Raw genomic sequence first — 24108 nt, forward strand, 5'->3', positions numbered from 1 at the left:
TCCAGAATCTAACGAGTTTTGAAAAATTATCACTAATGCATCCACTATTTCTTGGGCTACTTCCTTAAGCACCCTGGGATGCAGACCATCTGGCCCTGGGGATTTATCTGCCTTCAATCCCTTCAATTTACCTAACACCACTTCCCTACTAACATGTATTTCGCTCAGTTCCTCCATCTCACTGGACCCTCTGTCCCCTACTATTTCTGGAAGATTATTTATGTCCTCCTTAAACCATTTCATTACTTCAATAAGTTAGGAGCTACAAAGAATTTGAAAGTATTGACAATCATCTTGAATGTTCCAATGAAAATGAAGATTTGGAGGATGCGGTCATTGACAGCATTGTATGAAGGCACTAGGTACCTGCACTGATTTTGTTCATTTCCAGTCAATCAAAAGAACACAGTAGCATATACTGGATGAATTCCTCTGCCTATAACTATTAGGAACTATAATACACAGTTTTATGGTATTGTAAAGGTATTAGTAGTCTTCTAATATGTTCTGCATTTTATTACTCAGTTAAACTTTTGTTTGTCTTTTTTATACTCTTAACTGTTTTCATGAAACTTCAGCATAATTAAGCCAAAATGTGGTGGTCCTGATCTGTCCCAATTAACCAGATTCCACTGTATAAATATTATTGCACTCTAGAGAATATTCAGTAGATTCTCACTTAGAAATGTCCCATATATACAGTGCGATAAAAATCTATGAATCTTCCTTTTAGTGAAGCTATTCAAAAGATAGGTTTTCTCCAGGCCACATGCCAGCTCTGCTCTGGTCTTCATTTTAATGCCTTGTTATTGTTTGTAACAATCTAGGAGATTTAACATCTCATCCAGCACATTCTACAATGCAGGAACTTCCAGGAATGTCAAAGGAATTATGTGGTAATTATCTCTGGAGTGAGATTTGAAACTGTAGGTTTCTGATTCTGAAACCAGAGGGCTACCGATGACTGCTGTGGCTCATTGGGATCACTCTTGCCTCCGTTTCAGGAGGTCCTGCTTCAAATTTACTATGGATCCCAGTTTAGTCAACCAATCACCACCATAGCACCTAGCCCCCACCTCCTGCAAAGGCTTCTTGCAATCCTGGATCAATTATGACCTGTGAGATCTGGCTTTGTGTGCATTTAACTGTCTATACTTGACGCTGGGACAAGAATTCTGCAGTAACTTGAACTGGAGTCTTTTACATACAGTGGTATGTTTCTGCTGAGCTCACCCAAGGAAATGTTAGTCAACAGATCAGCCATCATGTAAGGCAACAGTTTAAAAATATCTGTCTGTCTGTCAGTGCCCAACTGGTAACTAAACGTTGAGAATATAAAGCATAGCAACAGAATTAGGCCACTCAGCCCATCAAGTATGCTCTGACATTCCATCCTGGCTGATAATTATTTATTTGTTTGTTTGTTTGTTGAGATGCAGCACAGCATAAGCTTCTGGCCTCTCAAGCCGCACCACCCAGTAACCCATGAATTAACCCTTGCCTAGTTACGGGGCAATTTTCAGTGACCAATTGTCCTACCAACTGGTACATCTTTAGGAAACCGGAGAGGACCTGGAGGAATCCCACGCAGTCACAGGGGGAATGTACAAAATCCTCACAGGCAGTGGCAGGAATTGAACCCGGGTCACTAGTACTTTAAAGCATTGTGCTAACTACCACTCCACCCCATTCTCCTGTCTTCTTCCCGTAATCTTTGATATCCTGACTAACCAAGAATCTGTCAACCTCTGCTTTAAGTGCACTCAATGACTTTGCCCACACAATTGTCCATGGCAATGGATTCCACAGATTCACCACAATCTAGCTAAAGAAATTCCTTCTAATCTCTGTTGTAAATGGACATCCCTCTATTCTGAAGCCGTGCCCTCTGGTCCAAGACTCACCCACTAAAGGAAACATCCTCTTCCACATCCAACTCTGTCTCGGCCTTTCAATATTCGATAGGTTTCAATGAGATCCCACCCCCCTTCTAAATTCCAGCAAGTACAGGCATCAAACATTAACCCTTTCATTCCTGGAATCATTCTCATGAAACTCCTCTGGATTAATATTGTCATGTTCTGTAAACTGAACTATATATAATCAACCCTACACCAAAAGATCCTATGATCATTAGAAACAACCGAAGATCTTCAGATGCTGGAAATCTAAGCAACACACACAAAATGCTGGAGGAAAGCACCAGGCCAGGTGGAAAAGAGTTACTCATTTTCTATGGAAAAGAGTAAACAGTCGACAATTTGGGCGGTCCTGATGAAGGGTCTCAGCTCGGAACGTCGACTGTTTACCCTTTTCCATAGATGCTGCCTGGCTTGCTGAGTTCTTCCAGCATTTTGTGTGTGTTATATATGATCATTAGATATTGTTTAATAAATAAGTTAATTTCAGTGACATCATCAGTATATTTCCTCTCATCCAATTCCAGGGGTATTAGTATTGTCCTGGTATCCTTCCGGATTAGAAGATGACTACAGTGAGCCTGTGGATGACCTAGTACCTGCCATACTGGATGCTGCGGAAAGATACAGCTTAAAGGTAATCCGTGTTTTTTTTCTCCCCCTCTCTCGCTACCCCTCTGTCTCTACCCCTCTCTCTACTCCCTCTCTCCCCCTCCCCCTTTCCCCCACTCTCTCCCCCTCTCCCCTCTCTCTCCCCTCTCTCCCCCACTCTCTCTCCCTCCCCTCTCTCTCTCCCCCTCCCTCCCCCTCTCTCTCTCCCCCTCCCTCCCCCTCTCTCTCTCCCTCTCTCTCTCCCCCTCCCTCCCCCTCTCTCCTCTCCCCCTCTCTCCCCCCTGTCTCCCCCTTTCTCTCTCCCCCTTTCTCTCTCCCCCTTTCTCTCTCCCCCTTTCTCTCTCCCCCCTCTCTCTCTCCCCCCTCTCTCTCTCCCCCTCTCCCCCTCTCCCCCCTCCCCCTCCCTCTCTCCCCCTCTCCCCCTCCCTCTCCCTCTCTGTCTCTCTCACACTCCCTCTGAAAATTCCTGGAATTTATCAGGTGGAATGGAGCAGTAAAAAAGGGATATAAGAAAGGTTTGCTGGAATTAGGTTTTACCAAAATCCAAGCAAAACAATGAAGCAGAACCAGTGTAAATTAATGGCTGATGTAAGAAAAGGGAACACAGAACACTACTGGACGGGCCCTTTAGCCCACAGTGTTATGCTGACGTTTTAAGCTACTCTAAGATCAATCTAACCATTCCCTTTCACATAGCCCTATATTTTTCGATCATCCATGTGCCTATCTAAGAGTTCCTTAAAAGTCCCAAATGAATCTGCCTCTGTCACCACCCCGGCAGTGCGCTTCATGCACCCAACAATCTCCGTGTAAAAAAACTTAACCTCTGACATCTCCCCTTCACTTTCCTCCCTCATATTAGCCAGTTCCACCCTGGGAAAAGTCTTTGGCTGTCTACTCAAACTATGCATCTTATCATCTTGTACACTTCTATCATTTCATCTCTCAACCTTCTTCACTCCAAAGACTAAAAGCTGGCTCAACCTATCCTCATAAGAAATGCTCTCTAGTCTAGGCAGCTTCCTAGTAAATTTCCCCTGCACTCTCTCTAAAACTTCCACCTCCTTCATATGATGAGCCAACCAGAACTGAACACGATACTCCCAAGTGTGGTCTAACCAGTGTTTTATGGACCTGCAGAGAGCTGAGATTCATGATGGTCGGAGGATATGTTGGCATTTGTTCTACAAACAATCTGACCTAGGAAACAGTAAGGGATAGCAAAATAATGGACTGCAGGATGCACGATGACACAGCTAGTAGGCACAGTAATCTCACACCACCAGAGATCGAATTTCAGTTATGCACCTTGGGTGCTGTCTGGGTGGAATTTGCATTTTCTCCCCTGTCTGCGCAGGTTTCTCCTACACCCCAAAGATGTGCAGGTTGGGAGGTTGATTAGGCACTGTGAAGCGCCCCGAGTGTGGTCACATCTAGGGGAATTAATGAGAATGTGGGCGTATTAAAAATGGGATGCTTGATGGTTGGCACGGACTTGATGGCCCAGAAGGTTCACTTTCCATGCTGTACCTCAGGCTCCAAGATATGATTCTAGAGGTTTTGATGAAGGTTGCAGAAAGTAGGATTTTTTTTACTGTTTTTGAGGAGAATCTGAAGTCCATCCAGTCACGGGGGATCAGAGTCGTGGGGGCACCGTTCGGCCACTGAGAATCACGAGTGACCAATGGGCAATGTGGCAGCTTCAACTGCAGCACAAGCCAAAGCCACCCAGCCTCTGAAGTGACGTAGCCACTTGCCTTACCCACCAGTGTGGCGTGACAGAGTGCCAAAAGCGTGTGGCTGTTGGTGCAGGCCAGGAGCTGGCTGTGGTTCCCTGGAACTCGTTCCTGCTGTCCAGGCACAGATCGATCACAGAGTCTCGTACCTCTGCACCAGTGTCCCTGTTAACTGCCGATCAGCACAGGTTCCTACCTTGGATGCTAACCTGTCAAAATCTGCCGCTCAGCCCGCGAGTCGTGCTTCGACTCGACCTCCGAGACCATCTGCTGAAAGTCAGCGGCCTTCCACACTGCCGCCGTTGGCTGAGCGCTTTTTAAATGCAGAAGGGCAGACACGGGTGCTCGGAGAGTTTGCATGAATGGAATGAATAAGCCATAAACACAAGAGCTCCTGCAGACACTGGTTGCACAAGGTTTATTATTTAGCTTTCAAATGCAAAATGGTATGATTTAAGTAATATGATTTGCAGAATAATTTTTATGGTAGCTTTTGTGGTTAGATGCATGCTGCAAAGCTGGTGAATGTGTTACTGTGGTTCTGTTCGCCATTGTCACACACCCAGATGTTATGTGACATACCCTCAAAGGAATTGATTACCCACAAACTAATGGATGGCACAGGTACCATCTTGACTAAAGGCTGAATGACTCAGGATAAGGCGAGAAATGAACTATAGAGGGGGAAAGTAGTATTATAGAGGGAAAATCTGAATTACAGAAAAGAAAAGCTTGTCAAATGTTTATAAAGGATATAGGAAAGGGTTTGTGTGGGTGTAATGTAGGATAAGATTGGAGGGAGACACTAGTAGAAATGAATCTGGTGCAGAAATGAGTCGTAGAGCTTACGATGGGCCAATTTACCAAGATTGATTCCCTAGATTCTAAGCTGCTGAAGGAAGATCAATAACGAGATATCAGAGGCTCTATCCGTAATATATTCCTAAAATATGCAAATTATGTAGGTGATTAATTGAGGTAATAATCATAATGTCTTTATAAGATATGCAAATGATGTGGGTAGTTAATATGACACCTCTGATCAAGAAGGGAGGAAAGGATTTACAGAAAACTGTAAACTGTCAGTTTAATATGAGTAGGTGGGAAATTCTTGGGATTTGTAATTTGAAATTAATAAGCATTCAAAATGCATGCATTAGTGAAGGGCAGCTCATATTAAATTGTCTAAAGGTAAGTTGGCTCGATGTTTTGACAAATAGAATCAGCTATTAAGGAAGTGAGCAATTCTTCTGATTAAAGGTAATTGCTTTGGACGGGACCAACATGTATTTTCAGAATAAATGTTGATGAGATTCCTCACAAAAGCATTGTCACGGGATGGAATTGGAAATAAGTCAACATGACCACTAAGTTAAATGAGGGAGAGGTGACAAAGCTCCAGTTCTTTGGATCGGAGGGGAAGGTTGTGTGTGAAGTACTCATGTCTCAGTATTGAGCACGTAGCCAAGTGGTTAAGGCATTCATCTAGTTACATCAAGATCGCTAGTTCGAGCCTCAGCTGTGGCAGCGTGTTTGTGCCCTTGAGCAAGGCACTTAATCACACATTGCTCTAGTGTCTGTGCGAGGAGTGGCTCCCCACACAGACTTCCAATCTGCGCCTTGTAAGGCATAAAAATGCCCAACGCAGGCCCCTCATGGTCTGAGTCGACGTTCCCCTCCCTCCCCTCAGTACTGAGTATTAGAGGGGTGATATCAACAGGTACAGGGCAGTTTTACCGAAGGCATAAAATACAGACAGCAAGTTAATTATGGAAAATAGATGAAAAAAATAGAATAATATGACATATAGGAAGCATGCTTGCATCACAGCAAAATATTCTAGAAACCAGGGTCTGTAACCTCATAGCGATGATTCACCATGGCACAGTACACAAACTGCACCCCTTCTTGCCTACCCCTTCCAAGCACAGATGAAACCTATCAATGTATAATGTAAAGGATTTATAATTCATACCTTCCACTGAGGCAGATACTGCCAGAAATAGGGTGATAGCCAACTAGGCAGGGGGTGGGATTCGGCTGGGCAGCAGGCAGATAATGGGGCCCTCCCCTCCACGGGCAGAGGGTCCACTCCGTTCCTGCACCAATAATCTTTACAAAAAGACTGGGTACTTTGAGAGGCGTGTGTGCAGTCTCCAGTGAGGTTTAACACCTGCCCTGTTCTGAGCCACTTGGCATATTTATATTCCCTTCATGTAGAACTCAGCGGACAGTGCCGTGAGGTGACCAGACAACGGTCATCTCCAGAAGATTGACAATTGAACTCATTAGAAGCGTGCCTGGCACTGGAGAAGCATTAACTGCAGTGGCATGGATCCCGATGAGAAAAATCCAGTGCAAGATCAATATACTCTAGAGTCGACTGTGTTTCTGAATATTTCTGGATGTAATGGGCAGAATGATACCCAGAATTGTGCATGGCCTGGGAGTGTAGTGCTTAGTGCAATGCAATTACAATGCCAGCTTGGGTTCAGTTCCCTGTATCATCTATAAGGAGTTTATACATTATTCCTCTGAATATATAAATGTGGGTTAGTCATAGTCATACTTTATTGATCCTGGGGGAAATTGTTTTTTGTTACAGTTGCTCCATAAATAATTAAATAGTAATAAGACCACAAATAGTTAAATAGTAATATGTAAATTATGCCAAAAAATAAGTCCAGGACCAGCCTATTGGCTCAGGGAGTCTGACCCTCCAAGGGAGGAGTTGTAAAGTTTAACTGAAGGAAGAGTGAGTAAGGGATTTGAAAGTTGGAGGGGGAGGGGGAGATCCAAAATGATAGGAGAAGACCGGAGGGGGAGGGATGGAGCCAAGAGCTGGACAGGTGATTGGCAAAAGGGATATGAGAGGATCATGGGACAGGAGGTCCGGGAAGAAAGACAGGGGGGGGGGGACCCAGAGGATGGGCAAGAGGTATATTCAGAGGGACAGAGGGAGAAAAAGGAGAGTGAGAGAAAGAATGTGTGCATAAAAATAAGTAACAGATGGGGTACGAGGGGGAGGTGGGGCCTTAGCGGAAGTTAGAGAAGTCGATGTTCATGCCATCAGGTTGGAGGCTACCCAGACGGAATATAAGGTGTTGTTCCTCCAACCTGAGTGTGGCTTCATCTTTACAGTAGAAGAGGCCGTGGATAGCCACGTAAAGATGAAGCCACACTCAGGTTGGAGGAACAACACCTTATATTCCATCTGGGTAGCCTCCAACCTGATGGCATGAACATCAACTTCTCTAACTTCCGCTAAGGCCCCACCTCCCCCTCATACCCCATCTGTTACTTATTTTTATGCACACATTCTTTCTCTCTCTCTCCTTTTTCTCCCTCTATCCCTCTGAATATACCTCTTGCCCATCCTCTGGGTCCCCCCCCCTTGTCTTTCTTCCCGGACCTCCTGTCCCATGATCCTCTCGTATCCCCTTTTGCCAATCACCTGTCCAGCTCTTGGCTCTATCCTTCCCCCTCCTGTCTTCTCCTATCATTTTGGATCTCCCCCTCCCCCTCCAACTTTCAAATCCCTTACTCACTCTTCCTTCAGTTAGTCCTGACGGAGGATCTCGGCCTGAAACGTCGACTGCACCTCTTCCTACAGATGCTGCTTGGCCTGCTGCGTTCACCAGCAACTTTGATGTGTGTTGCTTGAATTTCCAGCATCTGCAGAATTCCTGTTGTTTGAGTTGTAAAGTTTGATGGCCACAGGCAGGAATGACTTCCTATGATGCTCTGTGCTGCATCTTGGTGGAATGAGTCTCTGGCTGAATGTACTCCTGTGTCCAACCAGTACATTATGTAGTGGATGGGAGACATTGACCAAGATGGCATGCAACTTGGACAGCATCCTCTTTTCAGACACCACCATCAGAGAGTCCATTTCCATTCCCATTGCTCCTGGGTGCACCCATATTCCAAAGACATGCGGGTTAATAGGTTAATTGGTCACATGGGTGTAATTGGGCGGTCTGGGATGGATGGGCGGGAAGGGGCTGTTACTGTGCTATACGCCTGAACAATAAATACATCTTCACAAACACAATTCTCTCTAGAATATATCGATTCTACATTAGGAGGTGCTGTAAGAAAACAGTGTGGTCTAGTGTCTAGGCATTTATTCTTGAACATACAACAGATAACAAATGGAGTTGCGAACGATACAGGGGATTAAAGAGTTACCTCAGAGAATACTTTTACGAAAGGCCAGCACAGTTTTGTCCGTACAGTAGGATTCTACACTTCCCGTCCTTTCTTCTTTTATTGCTTCCTTTCTCACTGTCACTTAGAAATTACCTCGATAATTCTTACTTGACATCTTGGATTGCGATGTTTTCTTCATCACCAATTACACTTGCCATCACCGCTCACCTTGCATCTGATTTGTACATATCATTTAAGTCAATCGCTCCAATTATTTTCCTTTGGTTTAATCTATCGTTGTTTTGATGTGTGAATTGGGTATAGAGTTTCCAAGGTTACCATAGTGTGCAAATATGTCATCGCCACTATTTATAATCTTCATGCTTCGGAGCGCATGCAGCGATTAGAAAGATCCCCAAAGGTGAGGCATTAGTGAGAAGGGAAATAAAAATTTAATGAAAATTTTTAGAATAATCTGTTTATTTAAAGAATAATGAATGTTCTCAACAATCCAGTGGGTACATAGTCATTCGGAATTATTGAGGGGAAGCAGAATGCAGTTGGATAGTTAGCTTGAAGAGCGCACAGGATGGATGGAATTTGCTTCACGACATGGGTAAAGGACCAATCAGCACGCACAATAAGGGGCAGCACAGTGGCGTAGTGGTTAGCACAATGCTTTACAGTACCGTCGACCAGGGTTCAATTGCCGCCGCTGCCTGTAAGGAGTTTGCACGCGCTCCTTGTGACCGCGTGGGTTTCCTCTGGGTGCTCTGGTTCCCTCCCACAGTCCAAAGACGTATCTGTGGGTAGGCTAATTGGTCTTTGTAAATTGTCCTGAGATTAGGCTTGGACTAAATTGGGGGATTGCTGAGCGACACAGCTCAAAGGGCTAGAAGGGGCCTATTCCATGCTGTATCTCAATAAGTAAGTAATAAATAATAAAAAATGGTGGAAGAACACTGCCAATTGGCGGCATCTGTGGAGCGGAATAAACAGTCAACATTTCGGTCCAAAACCCTTCATCAGGAAGGGGATAGAGCCAAAATAAGAAGGTGGGGAGAGGAAGGAGTGCGACAGCTGAAACCGGCTGAGGGGGAAGGTGGGTGGGTGGGGGAGGTGAGTTGAAGCAAGAAGCCGGGAGGTGATAGGTGGAAGAGGTAAAGGGCTGAAAAAGTAGGGTTCTCACAGAAGTGGACAGTAGACGATAGAAGAAAGTGAAGCAATAGGGGCATCAGAGGGAGGTAAGGAGCAGATGAAAATAAGGGAAGGGTAAGAGGGTATCCAGAATGGGGAATGGAAAAGGATGGGGTGTGGGAGGGGGGAGAGATTGCCAGAAAATGGAGAAATCAGTGTTCTCGCCATCAGTTTGGAGGTTACTCTGGTGGAATATGAGTTTGGCCTCATTATGGTAGTAGAGGAGGCCAGGGACAGACATGTCGGAATGGGAACGGAAAAATTAATTGAAATGAGTAGCCACAGGGAGATCCCGCCTTTTGTGGCTTCAAGGATGAGCAATTCACTGCCAGCCACTCAGACACACTCTGGCTGGTCTGCCCCATCTCTAATTACCACCTTTACTCCATTTTACTCATCAATCAGAAGTCCATCATTCTCTCTTTTGAAGTCTATTGGGCCATGTTCTGAACAGATACTTATACTTGAGCACCCCCAACCCTTGTGCTTGTGCTAGTTTCATGACATCACCCCGGGCTGATTAGTTCTATCCTTGCAATTACACTCACTCAACAGATAGGTTGTAAAATCGTACTATAGAACATAGGAGAGAGGTTCATACATTTACATCAGTACTATCATACAAACCAGTAAACATTGGTCAAACCAACCCAAAAGATTAGCAAGTTTCAAACCAAAGTGAAGCAAATCCAAAACCTCCTAAACAACTGTGGCAAACTAGCCTGAGATTTAATTCTGAAGTTCTCTGGTCATGCCCCCGTTAAAACTATAAAATCATTCCAATTTCAATGGCATGAGAAGACTTAACCTTTGTCAGGTATACAAGAATTACGAAGTCTATTTTCAATGCAATTTCATTTCCTTACTAAGAAGCAGACCTTCAATATACTTCTAGTGATTTTACTTCAGATTACTAGGCATAAAAATGCTTCTGTTTGGTTTTAAAGCAGTAGAAACTACTAGATTATGTTGCCTAATTGGTTAATTCAAGATTTTACATACAAAGATTAGGTAAATTGACTTTATTAGAATCTTAAATTCAAACTAATCAAAGCAATTATGAGTGCAATTTCCACTCCAATGCAATTTTTGTCATAGGAGTATTTGGTAACCATCTTGTGAGTGGGTCTGTGACACATAGCTCACTATCGGTATGCATTCAGGGAAAGTGAATCCACAGAAACATTGAGCAGAAGGGAAGCCAGAGCTTGAGATTCCCAAAAGGTACATGTTCATGAGTTTACTCCTATTTGTGATTGTGGTTTTGTTTAATTGAAATCAGGAGAATGTGCGGTTTGTGGCCTGTGTTGATAATGGACATGAACACAGAGTGAAGCTGATGAGTATTGTGGGTCTATGTTAAAGATTTGCTTTGTTTAAACAGTCCAGAATGTTTATTTGAATTACCAGCTCTTCCAAAAAGTGCAATCCGAATAATCCCACTTAGATCTCTCTTTCTCCATTTCCCCCTTCAATTACCTATCCTATTGACTTTGGAAGTTTATGACTGTAACCCTTTAGGCAAAGCATCCCAGAACAGTTTGCTGTATTGAAGAGATACCCCTTACCTGTCACCTGGCTCAAGATGGCCTTCTCTACTGGAGGGTTATTTCACCAGAACTTTTTATAATTCCGAACAATATACACAGGAGATTCTACATATGCTGGAAATCCATGTCAACACACACAAAATGCTAGAGGAACTTAGCAAGTCAGGCAGCGCTTCTGGAGGGGAACAAACAGTCAATGCTTCGGGCCGAGATCCTTCATCAGTTCTTACAAATTCTGAACAATCTTTTCAGTCTGTTTTACCTGGAGGCAAATTATGCCAACTGTTTAATCAGCAAATGTTTGTAGTCCCTCATCCATTTGACTAAATCACCTCAGCATCCTCTCCAAGACTATGACATAACTCCTAAACTCTGTCACCCATAAATGGCTGATTTATACAGTAGTTACTCCTTTCTTTTGTAACTGGATTCTGTTCCCTTCTTTGTTGCCTCCTGAGAGAAGGTAATATTGATTTTGACTCTTGATATCCAGTACTGTAGGCTTGAGCATTTGGGTAAATGAAGAAGAATTGGTAAACATTCCATTTTTCTTTCCTCCATGTGCCCATCTAAGAGTCTCTGAAATATCCCTAATATACCTGCCTCTGCCACCGTCCTTGGCAACGCATCCCCCCTCTGAGTAATAAACCTACAGCTGACATCCCCCCATACTTCCCCCTATTACCTTAAAATTATGTCCTCTCATTTCTGCCCTGAGACAAATGCTCTGGCTGTCCTCTCCATTAATGCCTCTTATCATCTTGTACACCTCTATCAGGTCACCTCACATCCTCCTTCACTCCAAAGAGGGAAACACCCTAGCTCCTAAATCTTTCCTCATAACTCATGCTCTCCACTCCAGGCAGCATCATGGTAAATCTCCTCTTCACCCTCTCTAAAGCTTCCACATTATTCCGATAATGAGATGACCCAAACCAAACACAATACTCTCAAGTGTGCCCTACCCAGGGTTATATAGAGCTGCAACATTACGTCATGGCTCCTGAACTCAATCGCCTGCCTACTGAAGGCCAACAGACAATGCACCTTTTCAACCACCCTATCAGCTGGCATGGTATCCGAGGGATCGATGGACGTAGACTCCAATATCACCCAGTTCCTCCACACTGCTAGGAATCTTGCCACTAACCTTGTACTCTGCCTTGAAGTTCAATCTTCACACTTCCCCAGACTGAGCTCATGTCTGCCACTCCTCATCCCAGCTCTGCACCCTATCAATGTCCCAATGTAATTTACGACAACCTTCTACACTTTCCACAACACCACCAACCTTTATGTCATTGACAAACTTATTAACTCACCCACCCACTTATAAAAGTCACAAAGAACAGGGGTCCGGAACAGATCCCTGTGATCCGCTGGTCACTGACTTCCAAGCAGAATATGCTCCATCTATTACCATCCTCTGCTTTCTTTGGGTCAGCCAATTATGAAACCATGCAGCCATGTTTCCCTGTATCGCATGGCTCCTTACTCTCTTTCTAAGCCTGCTGTGAGGAACCTTATCAAATGCTTTATTAAAATCCACATATATTACATCTACTGCTCCATCTTCATTCATTCAAAATTACATTATTTCCTCAGAGGAAAAGCACTTTAGTATTTGCTGTTTTTAGTGCATGCCAGCTGAATTTTCCTTTCAGTGGAAAAAATGCACAATGATTAAAGCTTCTAATTAATTTTCTGCATTGCAATCAGAAACACAAGTCCTATTGCCCATTCTGCATTAATGTTTATTATCCTGACAACCGGGGAATGAGTTGAGCAAAGATGCTTTCATTTGGCTGATGAATCGGTGTTTTTTTTAACTGAGCCGTTCTCTTCTGAACTGAGCCTGCAGTGCACTTTGAATCTCCATTTTAATTAGGTGGTGCCGTGTAGTTGCTGGATGTGGAAACTGGGTGCACAGTTCAGCAAGAAGCCGAGCACAAAAAAAAACCTGATGCTTACTCAAATGAATAAGAATTCTTTGGGGAGAAACATGCACATCTGATTTATGTTGTATGTTACCCTTATTTATTCTCCTGTGTATAGCAATTAGAATTTGTCAGCTTTTAGAACACAGGGAGAGCTTAACACCACTGTTTACCAATTCCTCAGAAAGCCCCTGGTGTGACATACCCGAAGTGAGTTGAAGCCATACCTGTATGCTGTTCTCAAGATGGACTAGTATGTGTTGAAGCAATGGCCTTTTAAGCAGGCAATCGAGTTGCATTTATGTGGTGCTATTTGTAACACGCTGACATACCCCAAAGCACTTTGCTGCCTGTGTTAAATTATGAGATGCACAGTCACTAATTGTTGGAGAAAATTCGTAAGGATAGAGTATATGAGCATTTGGAAACCCCTGGCCTAATTAGGGAGAGACAGCACGGCTTTGTGCAGGGCAGGTCATGGCCTTACCAACTTGACTGAGTTTTTTGACAGGGTGACGAGAGAGATTGATAAGGGTAGGGCAGTGGATGTTACTTACATGGATTTTAGTGACGTGTTTGACGAAGTCCCTCGTAGGAGGCTAATCCAGAAGATTACAATGCGTGGGATCCACTGTGAATTGGCTGTTTGGATTCAGAACTGGCTTGCGCATAGATTAGAGGGTAGTGGTTAAAGGGACATTCGAGCTGGAGGTCTGTAATTAGTGGAGTTCAGGATCGGTGCTGGGACCTCTGCTGTTTGTGATGTATATAAACGATCTGGAAGAAAATGTAGATGGCTGGGTTAGTAAGTTTGCAGATGATACCAAGATTGGTGGAGCTGTGGATAGTGTAGAAGGCTGGAAAAGAATAAAGCATGGTATTCACCAGTTGCAGATATGGGCAGAAAAATGGTTGATGGAGTTTAGCACATATAAATGTGAGATGTTGCACCTCGATAAGGAAAATGCAAGGAGTCGGTACACTGTTAAGAGAAAGGTCCTGAATAGTGTTACTGGGCAGAGAGATCTTGGGAATTCCAAGTTCATTGCTCCTTGAAAGTGGTTACACAGGTCAATAAGGTGGTTAAGAAGGCTTATGGACTGCTTGCTTGTATTAGTTAAGGCACTGAGTTCAAAAGGCAGGGAGTTATGTTGTAACTTTATAAAACTATGGTTAGGTCACACCTAGAGTATTGTGTACCGTTCTGGTCACGCTACTATAGGAAGGATGTTGTGGCATTGGAGAGGGTGCAGAAGAGGTTTACCAGGATGCTGCCTGGTTTAGAAGGCTTGTGCTATCATCAGAGGCTGGATAAGCTTGGGTTGTTTTCTCTGGAGAGTTGGAGGCTGAGGGGAGATCTGAGAGAGTTTTACAAGATCACGAGAGGCATAGATGGAGTGGACAGGGAGAATCTGTTTCCCAGGTTTGAAATGTCTGATGCTAGAGGGCATGCATTGATGGTGGGGGTGGGGGGGTAGGTTCAAGGGGGATGAGAGGGGTATTTCTTTTTTAACCCAGAGAGTCGTGGATGCCTGGAATGAGCTGCCTGGTATGGTGGTAGAGGCAAATACATTAGAGACTTTTAGGAGAGGTTTGGATAGGCACATGGATGAAAGGAAGATGGAGGGATATGGATATTGTGTAGGTTGGAGGGATTAGTGTTTGGGTGTTTTTTGATTGGCTTTTCAGCTGGTTTGACACTGCACTGTGGGCCAAATGGCCTGTCTGTGTGCTAAACTCTTCTCTGTTCTAATGTTCACACAGTGCAAATCAATAAATATCAAAGAATATTAGAGCACAGTTGTCCCTTTGGCCCACAATGCTGTGCCAATCTTTTAAACTACTCTAACTTATCAGGAAACATTGAATAGGTTAGGACTTTATTCCTTGGAATGTAGAAGATTGAGGAGAGAATTGATAGAGGTATACAAATTTATGAGGAGTATAGAGAGGGTAAATGCAAGCAGGCTTTTTTCCACTGAGGTTGGGTGGGGCTACAACCAAAGGTCCCGGGTTAAGGGTGGAGGGTGAAAAGTTTAAGGGGAATATGAGGGGCAAACTTCTTCACTCAGAGGGTCGTGAGAGTGTGGAATGAGCTGCCAGCACACGTGGTGGATGCAAGCTCGATTTCTAAGTTTAAGAGATGTTTGGATAGGTACACGGCTGGTAGGGGTATGGAGGGCTATGGTTCTGGTGCAGGTCGATGGGAGTAGGCAGTTGAAATAGTTCAGCCTGAACTGGATGGGCTGAACGGCTTGTTTCTCTGCTGGACTTTTCTATGACTAAGATAAATCTAACCCTTCTGACCCCTATTTTTCTATCATCCATGTGTCTATCTAAGAGTTTCTTAAATGGCCCTGATGTATCTGCCTCTAGCACCACCCCTGGCAGGGTAGTCCACTCTCAGTGTGAAAAAATGACATCCACCCCCCCCCCCCCCCCCCGTACTTCCTCCAATCACCTTAAAATTATGCCCTCTTGTATAAGCCATTTCTGCCCTGGGTAAAATGTGTCAGCAATCCCCCCACCCCGCCCCCCCATATTGTACACCTCTATCAAGTCGTCTCACATCCTCCATTGCCCCAAGGGGGAGAAAACCCGAGCTTGCACAATCTATCCTCATAAAACATGCTCTGGAATCCAGACAGCTTCCCCTAAACCTTCTATATCCTTCCTGTATTGAGGCTGCCTGAACTGAACACAATACTCCAAGTGTTGTCTAGCCAGGGTTTTATAGAGCAACAACATTACCTCGAACTCAGTCCCCTGATTAGTGAAGGCCAACACACCATATATCGTCTTAACCACTCTGTCAACTTGCGCAGCAAGTAATGACTAAATTATCTCTTGTTTCCCTGGCAGCATAGTTGAGATTTTTTTTAAAATGAGCATCGTAGCCAATGGAACTCTCCTAAAATCTTGAATGTGCTGACTGAGTTTTGTTTCATCCACCTGAAATAGTAGGTGGAGCCTTGTTTTAATACTTTATCAAGGACAGAACTTGCAACACTGCAGCACTCCCTACCACTGTGCCAGAGGGTCAGACTAGGATATGTGCTGAAGTCTCAGGTTGGATGTTGAACCCACAATCATCGAATTCAGGAGGACTGTCATTGAATTGCAATTTACAAATGCAATTACCTTGCACAACATCCTCTTCCATTGAGCTTCAGCCATTTAGCAGAAATCTGTTCTTTTGTCTGCAGCACTGTGTCTGGGAGATGGTTACCGTGCCTAATCTTAGCCAACAATAGGCTAGAGAAATCCAAGATCCAGATTACCAAAAATTTATTTAAAAATGCAAACACATTTGTCAGTATCAACCGAAAATAAATAGTCTTCTTCTCCTTATGCATATTTTTCTCTCACACTCTGTGGTCAAAAACTGAAGTGAATTTGTGAAAGTTGCCTTACGACCAGACCCAGTCAGTTCGGATTGACGATAACACCTCCTTCACGATCTCCATCAGCACGGGTGCACCACAAGGCTGTGTGCTTCGACCCCTGCTCTAGTCGCTTTGCACTTATGACTGTGTGGCTAAGCACAGCTCCAATGCCATATTTACGTTTGGTGATGACATCACTGCTGCTGACCAAATCAAAGGTGGTGATAAATCAGTGTACAGGAGGGAGACAGAAAATCTGGCTGAGTGGTGCCACAACCACAACCTCTCACCTAATGGCAGCACGACTGAGGAGGAGGGAACCAGAGGTCCATGAGCCAGTCCTCACTGGGGGATCGGAGTTGGAAAGGGTCAGCAGCTTTGCATTCCTTGGTCTTATCGTTTCCGAGGTTCTGTCCTGGGCTCAGCACGGAAGTGCAATCACGAAGAAAGCACGGCAGTGCCTCTGCTTCCTTAGAAGTTAGCGAAGATTCCGCACGACATCTAATACTTGAATGATCGTCTTTAGATGTGTGCTGGAGAGTACAGTGACAGCCTAGTATGGAAACACCAATGCCCTTGAATGGAAAATCCTGCAGAATGTAGTGGATACGGCCCAGTCCATCAGGGGTAAAACCCTTCCCTTCATTCAGCACATCCACACGTAGCACTGTTGCAGGAAAGCAGCATCAATCATCAGGAACCCCTACTACCCAGGCCATGCTCTCTTCTCACTGCTGCCATCAGGAAGAAGGTACAGGAACCTCAGGACTCGCACCACCAGTTATTACCCCTCAGCCATCGGGCTCGTGAACCAAAGGGGATAACTTCACTTGCCCCATCACTGAACTGCTCCCACAACCTATGCACTCACTTTCAAGGACTCTTCATCTCAAGTTCTCGATGTTTATTTTTTTTCTCTCTTTTGTATTTGTAGAGACTGTTGTCTTTTGCACAATAATTGTTTGTAGTCTTTATTATGATTGTTGGAATTACTGAATGTGCCCACAAGAAAATGAATTTCAGGGTTGTATATGGTGACATAGATGTATTTTAATAATAAATTTACTTTGAACTTTGAACTGTGATGACTGAGAGGTATAAGGAAATTCTTTGTTTCAATTGCTTTTAAATGTGTAATTGGTGACATTATTGAATGCAAGGACTGTTATAAATAAGTGAGTAATTGAACCCATTACAAGGTTTCACCTGTGACACAGTCAGCACTACAGTGGCAGAAATAATGAAATTTATGCAAACTGCTGTGTAAAGAAATTGTTTGACATTGCAAACATCAGAAATTAGCATTCAAGGAGAGACGGAAAGCGAAATCTTCAAGCCATTTAACCCAGCATTTAATAATAAAATCTCTTACTGTGTCTGTAGTAGCAGGATATTTAAAAACAGACAGAAGACCAGAAGGTAGTGTATGCAGATTTTCAAAGGGCTTTTGATATTCTATGTAAAGGGATGCTACATAAGATAAAGTGTCAAGGCATCGGGGCAGATTGTTAGCATGGACAAAGATGAGGAAACAGGGAGCTGGAGTAAATGGCCGTTTTCAAATTGGCAAACAGTATGCGTAGGGGTGCCATGGGAATCAGTGCGGAGCCGCAACTATTTGCAACCTCAGCAAAGCGACCAAGCTAGCTTTGCTAATGATACAAAGTAGATGGAAAAGCAAATTGTGAGGAGCTCACAAAGGGAAATAGGCAGGTTAACTGAGTGGGCAAAGATTTCAGTAGGAAGAATATGAGGATGGAATATTGTTTAAATGATAAAGGGACTACAGAACATTGAAATATAGAGGGACCTGGCTATTTCATTTTGTCTCGTATAGGAGGCCATTCAGCCCATTGAGCCTTATTCTAGTCTACTTTCCTGTAATCTACCTTTTTGTTCTAATTTTTTTTTAGTTAAAATTGTAGAATACAATGGGGTGTTATAAGTAAGCATGCATTTGGGCCCACTGCTTCACCTCTGACGTAATCAGCACTCCCGAGTGTAGAAATAATGCATTGTCATATTGTGCTGAGTAAGTAAATGATTTGACATTGCAGAGTTCAGTAATCAGTCCATACCAGCTTCCAGTGAAATCCCATACATTGCATTCTCCTTTTACCTCCTTTATAAATAATTCTCTCTCATGTCCATCAACGTCTTCTTGATTCTCCTTCCATTTGCCTACACAAGGTGTCATTTACATTAACCATTTAATGTTCCAACAAGAAATGCAGACAGCTAGCATGCAGCTGCAGTGAGTCATTCAGAAGACAATTGGAATCATAATAGACTGCAGATGCTGGAATCTGGAGCATCAAACTAGATGGTGGAGGAACTCAGAAGGTCAGGCAGCATCTGGAGTGCAAATGACAGTCAAAGTTTTTGGCCAAAACCTTCCATCTGGGGAAAGGTCTTGACCCAAAATGTGGACTGTCCCTTTCCCTCCACAGATACTGACTGAATTGCTTTGTTCCTCCAGCATCCTGCTCAGATTGCAATACACAGAATATTGGCCTTCAAGGCGCAATGTATAAAAGTAGGGCAGTCCTCCTACAATGGTATAAGACTTTGATGGGACCACAACCTCAAGTAAAATATATCAAATTGTAGCACAGATAACTACTAATTATTGGGGGGGGAAATTAAAGATATTTATTTCAGAAGATCTAAAAAGCTGTTTAAAATTATACTCACTTTAAGGAGATGTTGTACTACTTAGATTGAAATGGACCACCTATTCTAAGCAATAATGTTCTAAGTTTATTCCAATATCTTCCACCTCAATAGCAGAACCTGTATTACCTACATGTCAGATCTGTTTCCTCCTCCATCTAATTTGATCCCGATGTACTTTATGGGCAGGTTTGTGATCGCTAACCCAAAGAAACAAGATTTGGATTATGTTGCATTTACTTATTGGAGCTTAGAGGAGAGTCATTATCTCATTGATCAAAGTGTCCTTTAACCCTACTCCTCAAAGTGAAAGCATAATGTTCTTGTGAGTTGCTGATCGTTTTGAAGCTTTCAAATCTTGATCCTACAGGCTTAGAGAATGACAAGGACAAAGTTATTGATACATCTAAACCAAAGTGTTCTTAAATGTTGACGTGCTCATTCTAATCAAATGTCTTTGTCAGTGGTTTAAAAAATATCGAACCTTGGTCGCTAACACCATAGTGGTATTATGCTAACTGCTATTCTGCCGTGCCACCTTTGTTGCAGGAGAGCAAGTAGATCTCTGATAGGCATATAAATGTGCAGAGGATGAAAGGATATGGACTGAGTGCAAGCAGAATTAGTACAGTTGGGCATTTAATTACTGTGTTTGTTGTCCGTCATTTCCAATGACGACGTAACCTACGTGGGAGGAGTTTTACGGTGAAAAAGCCATTGTACTGGGGCAGTTTCACTCACTTGGCCTCAAGAATCTAGGTCTAATGGTACGAAAAATTGTCACAACTGGAGACTTCCTCGGCTGCAGTGGATAGCCATGATGCCTTCTGTGCCTTGTAATACCCTTTGCTCTCCACAAGGTGTTGTAGCACCATCTTCTTGCCATTGGATCTTGTAATTGATCTCATCAGCCCAGTCTGCTGGAACTGGCTTTGCATGCTGGGGTAGGCATTTAATTACTAATTTAATTAATTTAGCAAATCATAGGCCAAAGGGCTTGTTTCTGTGCTATGTTCCATTTGTAATAATGCATTTAAGTCTATCAAGTCTTCTATGCATTTTTAACAATAGATTTGTAAATTATGATTATAGATCACCAATACTGATCTTGTGCGATACGGAAAAAACAGGGCACTTCCAGTACACCATAAAACAGCCTGTGTTTTGTCGATTCACATGACATGGGTGTCACTAGAAATGCTGACATTTATTGCCCATCCATAAATCAGAATCAGGTTTAATATCACTGGCATGTGTCATGACATTTGTTAACTTTGTGGCAGTAGTGCGATGCAATACATATATATCTCTCTGTATATATGTTTATACATACATATCTATTTATCTACATACTATATATATCTATCTTAAACAATTAAATGAGCAGTGCAAAATCAGAAATAAAAACGTAGTGAGGTAGTGTCCGTAGGTTTAATGTCCATTCAAAAATCGGATGGCGGAGGGGAAGAAGCTGTTCCTGAATCACTGAGTGTTTGCCGTCAGGCTTCTGTACCTCCTACCTGATGGTAACAGTGTAGAGAGGACGCATCCTGGGTGGTGGCAGTCCATAATGATGCCACCTTTTTGAGGCATCGCTCCTTGAAGATGTCTTGGATACTATGGAGGCTAGTACCCATGATGGAGCTGACTAATCTTACAACTCTCTGCAGCTTACTTTAATCCTGTGCAGTAGTCACCCCCGCCCCCATACCAGACAGTGATGTAGCCAGTCAGAATGCTCTCCATAATAAATCTGTAGAAATTTTTGAGTGTTTTAGGTGACATACCAAATCTCTTAATGAAATATAGCTGTTGCCTTACCTTCTTTATAGCTGCATTGGTTTACACCCAGGAACTTGAAATTGCTGACTCTGATCCCTCTTTGAGGATTGGTTTGTATTCCCTCGTCTTACCTTTTCTGAAATCTACTATCAGTACAAGATTGTTGCTGTGACGCTGCTCAACTGTATCTTGCTTCTGTATGCCCTCTCGCCACCATTTGAGATTCTGCCAACAATAGTTCTAAAATCAGCAAATTTATAGATGGCATTTGAGTTGTGTCTGGCTACACAGTCATGGGTGTAGAGAGAGTAGAGCAGTGGGCTAAGCACGCATCCCTGAGGTGTGCCAGTGTTACTTCTCAGCGAGGCTGAGATGTATTACCAATCCACACAGAATGTGGTCCGGGTCAAGGATCCAGTTGCAGAGGGGGGTACAGAGGCCCAGGTTCTGTAGTTTTTCAATCTGGACTATAGGAATGAAGGTCTTAAGTGCTAAACTATAGTCAATAAACAGCATCCTGACATAGGTATTAGTATTATCCAGGTGATCCAAGACCGCGTGGAGAGCCATTGAGATTCCGTCTGTCGTAGACCTATTGTGGCGATAGGCGAATCGCAGTGCGTCCAGGTGCTTGCTAAGGCAGGAGTTGATTCTAGCCATGACCAACCCCTCAAAGCACTTAATCACAGTGGATGTGAGTGCAACTGGATGATAGTCATTAAGGCAGCTCATGGGCACTGTTATTGTTGCCCTTTTGAAGCAGGTAGGAACTTCCGACTATAGCAGTGGGAGATTGAAAATATCCTTGAGGACCCCCACCAGTTGGTTGGCACAAGTCTTCAGAGCCTTACCAGATATTGCATCGGGGGCCTTGAACTGGTTATGGGTCAATCACACTGGTGGACCTGAAGTTACAGACAGGCCAGACTGGGTAAAGGTTACAGGTTGTCATCCTTGAAGGATACCAGTGAGTCAGTTCAGACTTTATGACAATCCAGTGGTTTTATAGTTTCCACAGCTATTAATGAAGCACAACATAATCAGATTGTGTCTTGCATCACAATGTAGTGAAGAGCATGTGAGCACTCCAGATTACAACATGTTTGTTCTTCGGTTGCCAAATCACACAAATAATCAACTAGAATGGTAGTGGTTCTATCAGTCATGTAGATAGACCCAGAAATCATAATAGTAACCAGAGGAACTGTCTAGGTAGTTAGAGATAGAGGACCAAAGTTGACGGAGAAATGATATCTGAATAACTTTTGAGGGTTACTGATTACTATAGTCCAATTACATCTGTTACACAGTCATATTATCTTGGGAGAATTGCAAGTCTGTTTGTTCAGACTTCTAAAGTGCTGGTGTGTGCTGCAGAGTATTCTCTGTGGCCCTCTTCAGAGAAAAAAAAATATTTTTCAGTAAACTTCTAAAGCCTTTCCATTTTTAAAACGTGGAACATTACAGTGCAGTACAGGCCCTTCAGCCCACGATGTGGTGCTAACCTTTCAACCTAATCTAAGATCAATCTAACCCTTCCCTCCTACATAACCCTCCACCTTTCTATCACCCATGTGCCTGTCCAAGAGTTTCTTAAATGTCCTCAGACATCCCACCCTGCAAAAACTCATTTCAGGGAGGTAGCACCATCAATTTGCGGGAGACTCCCGGAACTTCCGGGAGAGGTGGGATGTCTGCAATAGAGTAGCTCCTTAGCAGCTGGCCAGCTAGTTTAAATAATGTTAGCTATGCTAATGTATGAATGACACCTGTTAAACTCACCTCAACATGTCTTTTACAGTCTTAACCCACCATGGGCAATAGAAAAGTCACTGTTGCAAACAGTGCAGCGAGCAACACTGTCATTATTTTGACCCCTATTAGGCAGGGGTACACTTTAGAGTAGTCTGAGGTGACGTATGTTTTATATTTTCTTTTTTTGGAACACTCTGCCATAGCGCTCTGTCTCTCTTGCTCGCTCTCTCTCGCTCTCGTTCTCTGACTAGCAAAAAAAAAAAAAGATTTCCGGGATATTGTATATAATTTGCGGGCATCAGGGAGCCACTATTAATATGCGGAGACTCCCAGAACTTCCGGGAGAGGTGGGATGTCTGTGTCCCTAATGTAGCTGCCTCTAGCACCACCCATGGCTGGACGTTCAAAGCACTCACCACTCTGGAAAAAACACCTAGTACCCCTAGTCTTTCCTCCAATCACCTTAAAATTATGTCCCCCGGGAAAATAATTTCTATCTATACACTTGATCTATGCCTCTTATCATCTTGTACACCTTTGTCAAGTCACCTCTCATCCTCCCTTGCTGCAAAGAGAAAAGCCTTAGCTCATTCAGCCTATCCTCGTAAGGCATGTTCTCTAACTCAGAGATCCTGGTAAATCTCCTCTGCACCCTCTCAAGCTTCCACACCCTTCCCATAATTACATGACCAGAACGGAACGCATAAAATTAACATAATATTCATATAAAAACAAGGGAAAAGGCCTCAATAACATCATAGCTGATCCAATCATAATGACACTTTCTTATCTGGTCCAAATATTTTCACTTCAACCCAGAATGTGGAAAACACAACTTGCCACAGATCCTCTGGGCTGCAAATTCCAAACGATCACAGCCATCTTAAGGAAGAAATCCCTCTTCACCACCATTTTAAATGAGCAATTTAGAAAGCTTTTATAACTGGATTTAATTAATTACTTGAATGTAAATTCCCTTGTTGCCAGGGTAGATTTGTAACACGTCACCAAAGTATTGGGCTTGGCCAACCAGTCCAGTAACTTAACCATTGTGCTCAAGTGATTAGGGAAAACTTTAGTAAAGTTTCAAAATTAGTCTTTATCTTTTAAAGTCAAAGCTTCAGAGTGGATAGAGCAGATTAGCATTAACCTGAATTATGTTCAGTTTGAGCAACACACACAAAATACTGGAGGAACTCAGCAGGCCAGGACGCATTTATGGAAAAGAGTAAACAGTCAACATGTCGGGCCGAGACCTTTCAGCAGGACTGGAGAAAAAAAGCTGAGGGTAGATTTAAAAGGTGAGGCGAGGAGAGAGAGAAACAAGATAATAGGTGAAACTTGAAAGGGGAGGGATGAAGTAAAGAGCTGGGAAGTTGATTGGTTAAAAAGACAAGGTCATGGAAGAA

The 24108-nt window shown here is 43.3% G+C and overlaps 1 protein-coding gene across 1 annotated transcript in view; it reads left to right on the plus strand.

The window, feature by feature from the left end:
- LOC140190554 (glycoprotein endo-alpha-1,2-mannosidase-like protein) overlaps positions 1–24108 on the plus strand; it is a 66877-nt gene that overhangs the window by 28351 nt on the left and 14418 nt on the right. The window contains exon 2 of the mRNA XM_072247217.1: positions 2447–2556. Coding sequence (XP_072103318.1) covers positions 2447–2556 — 110 coding nt within the window. The remainder of the gene's footprint in view (positions 1–2446; positions 2557–24108) is intronic.

Source organism: Mobula birostris, chromosome 30 (assembly GCF_030028105.1).
Source record: "Mobula birostris isolate sMobBir1 chromosome 30, sMobBir1.hap1, whole genome shotgun sequence".
In the NCBI taxonomy this organism is placed as follows: Eukaryota; Metazoa; Chordata; class Chondrichthyes; order Myliobatiformes; family Myliobatidae; genus Mobula; species Mobula birostris.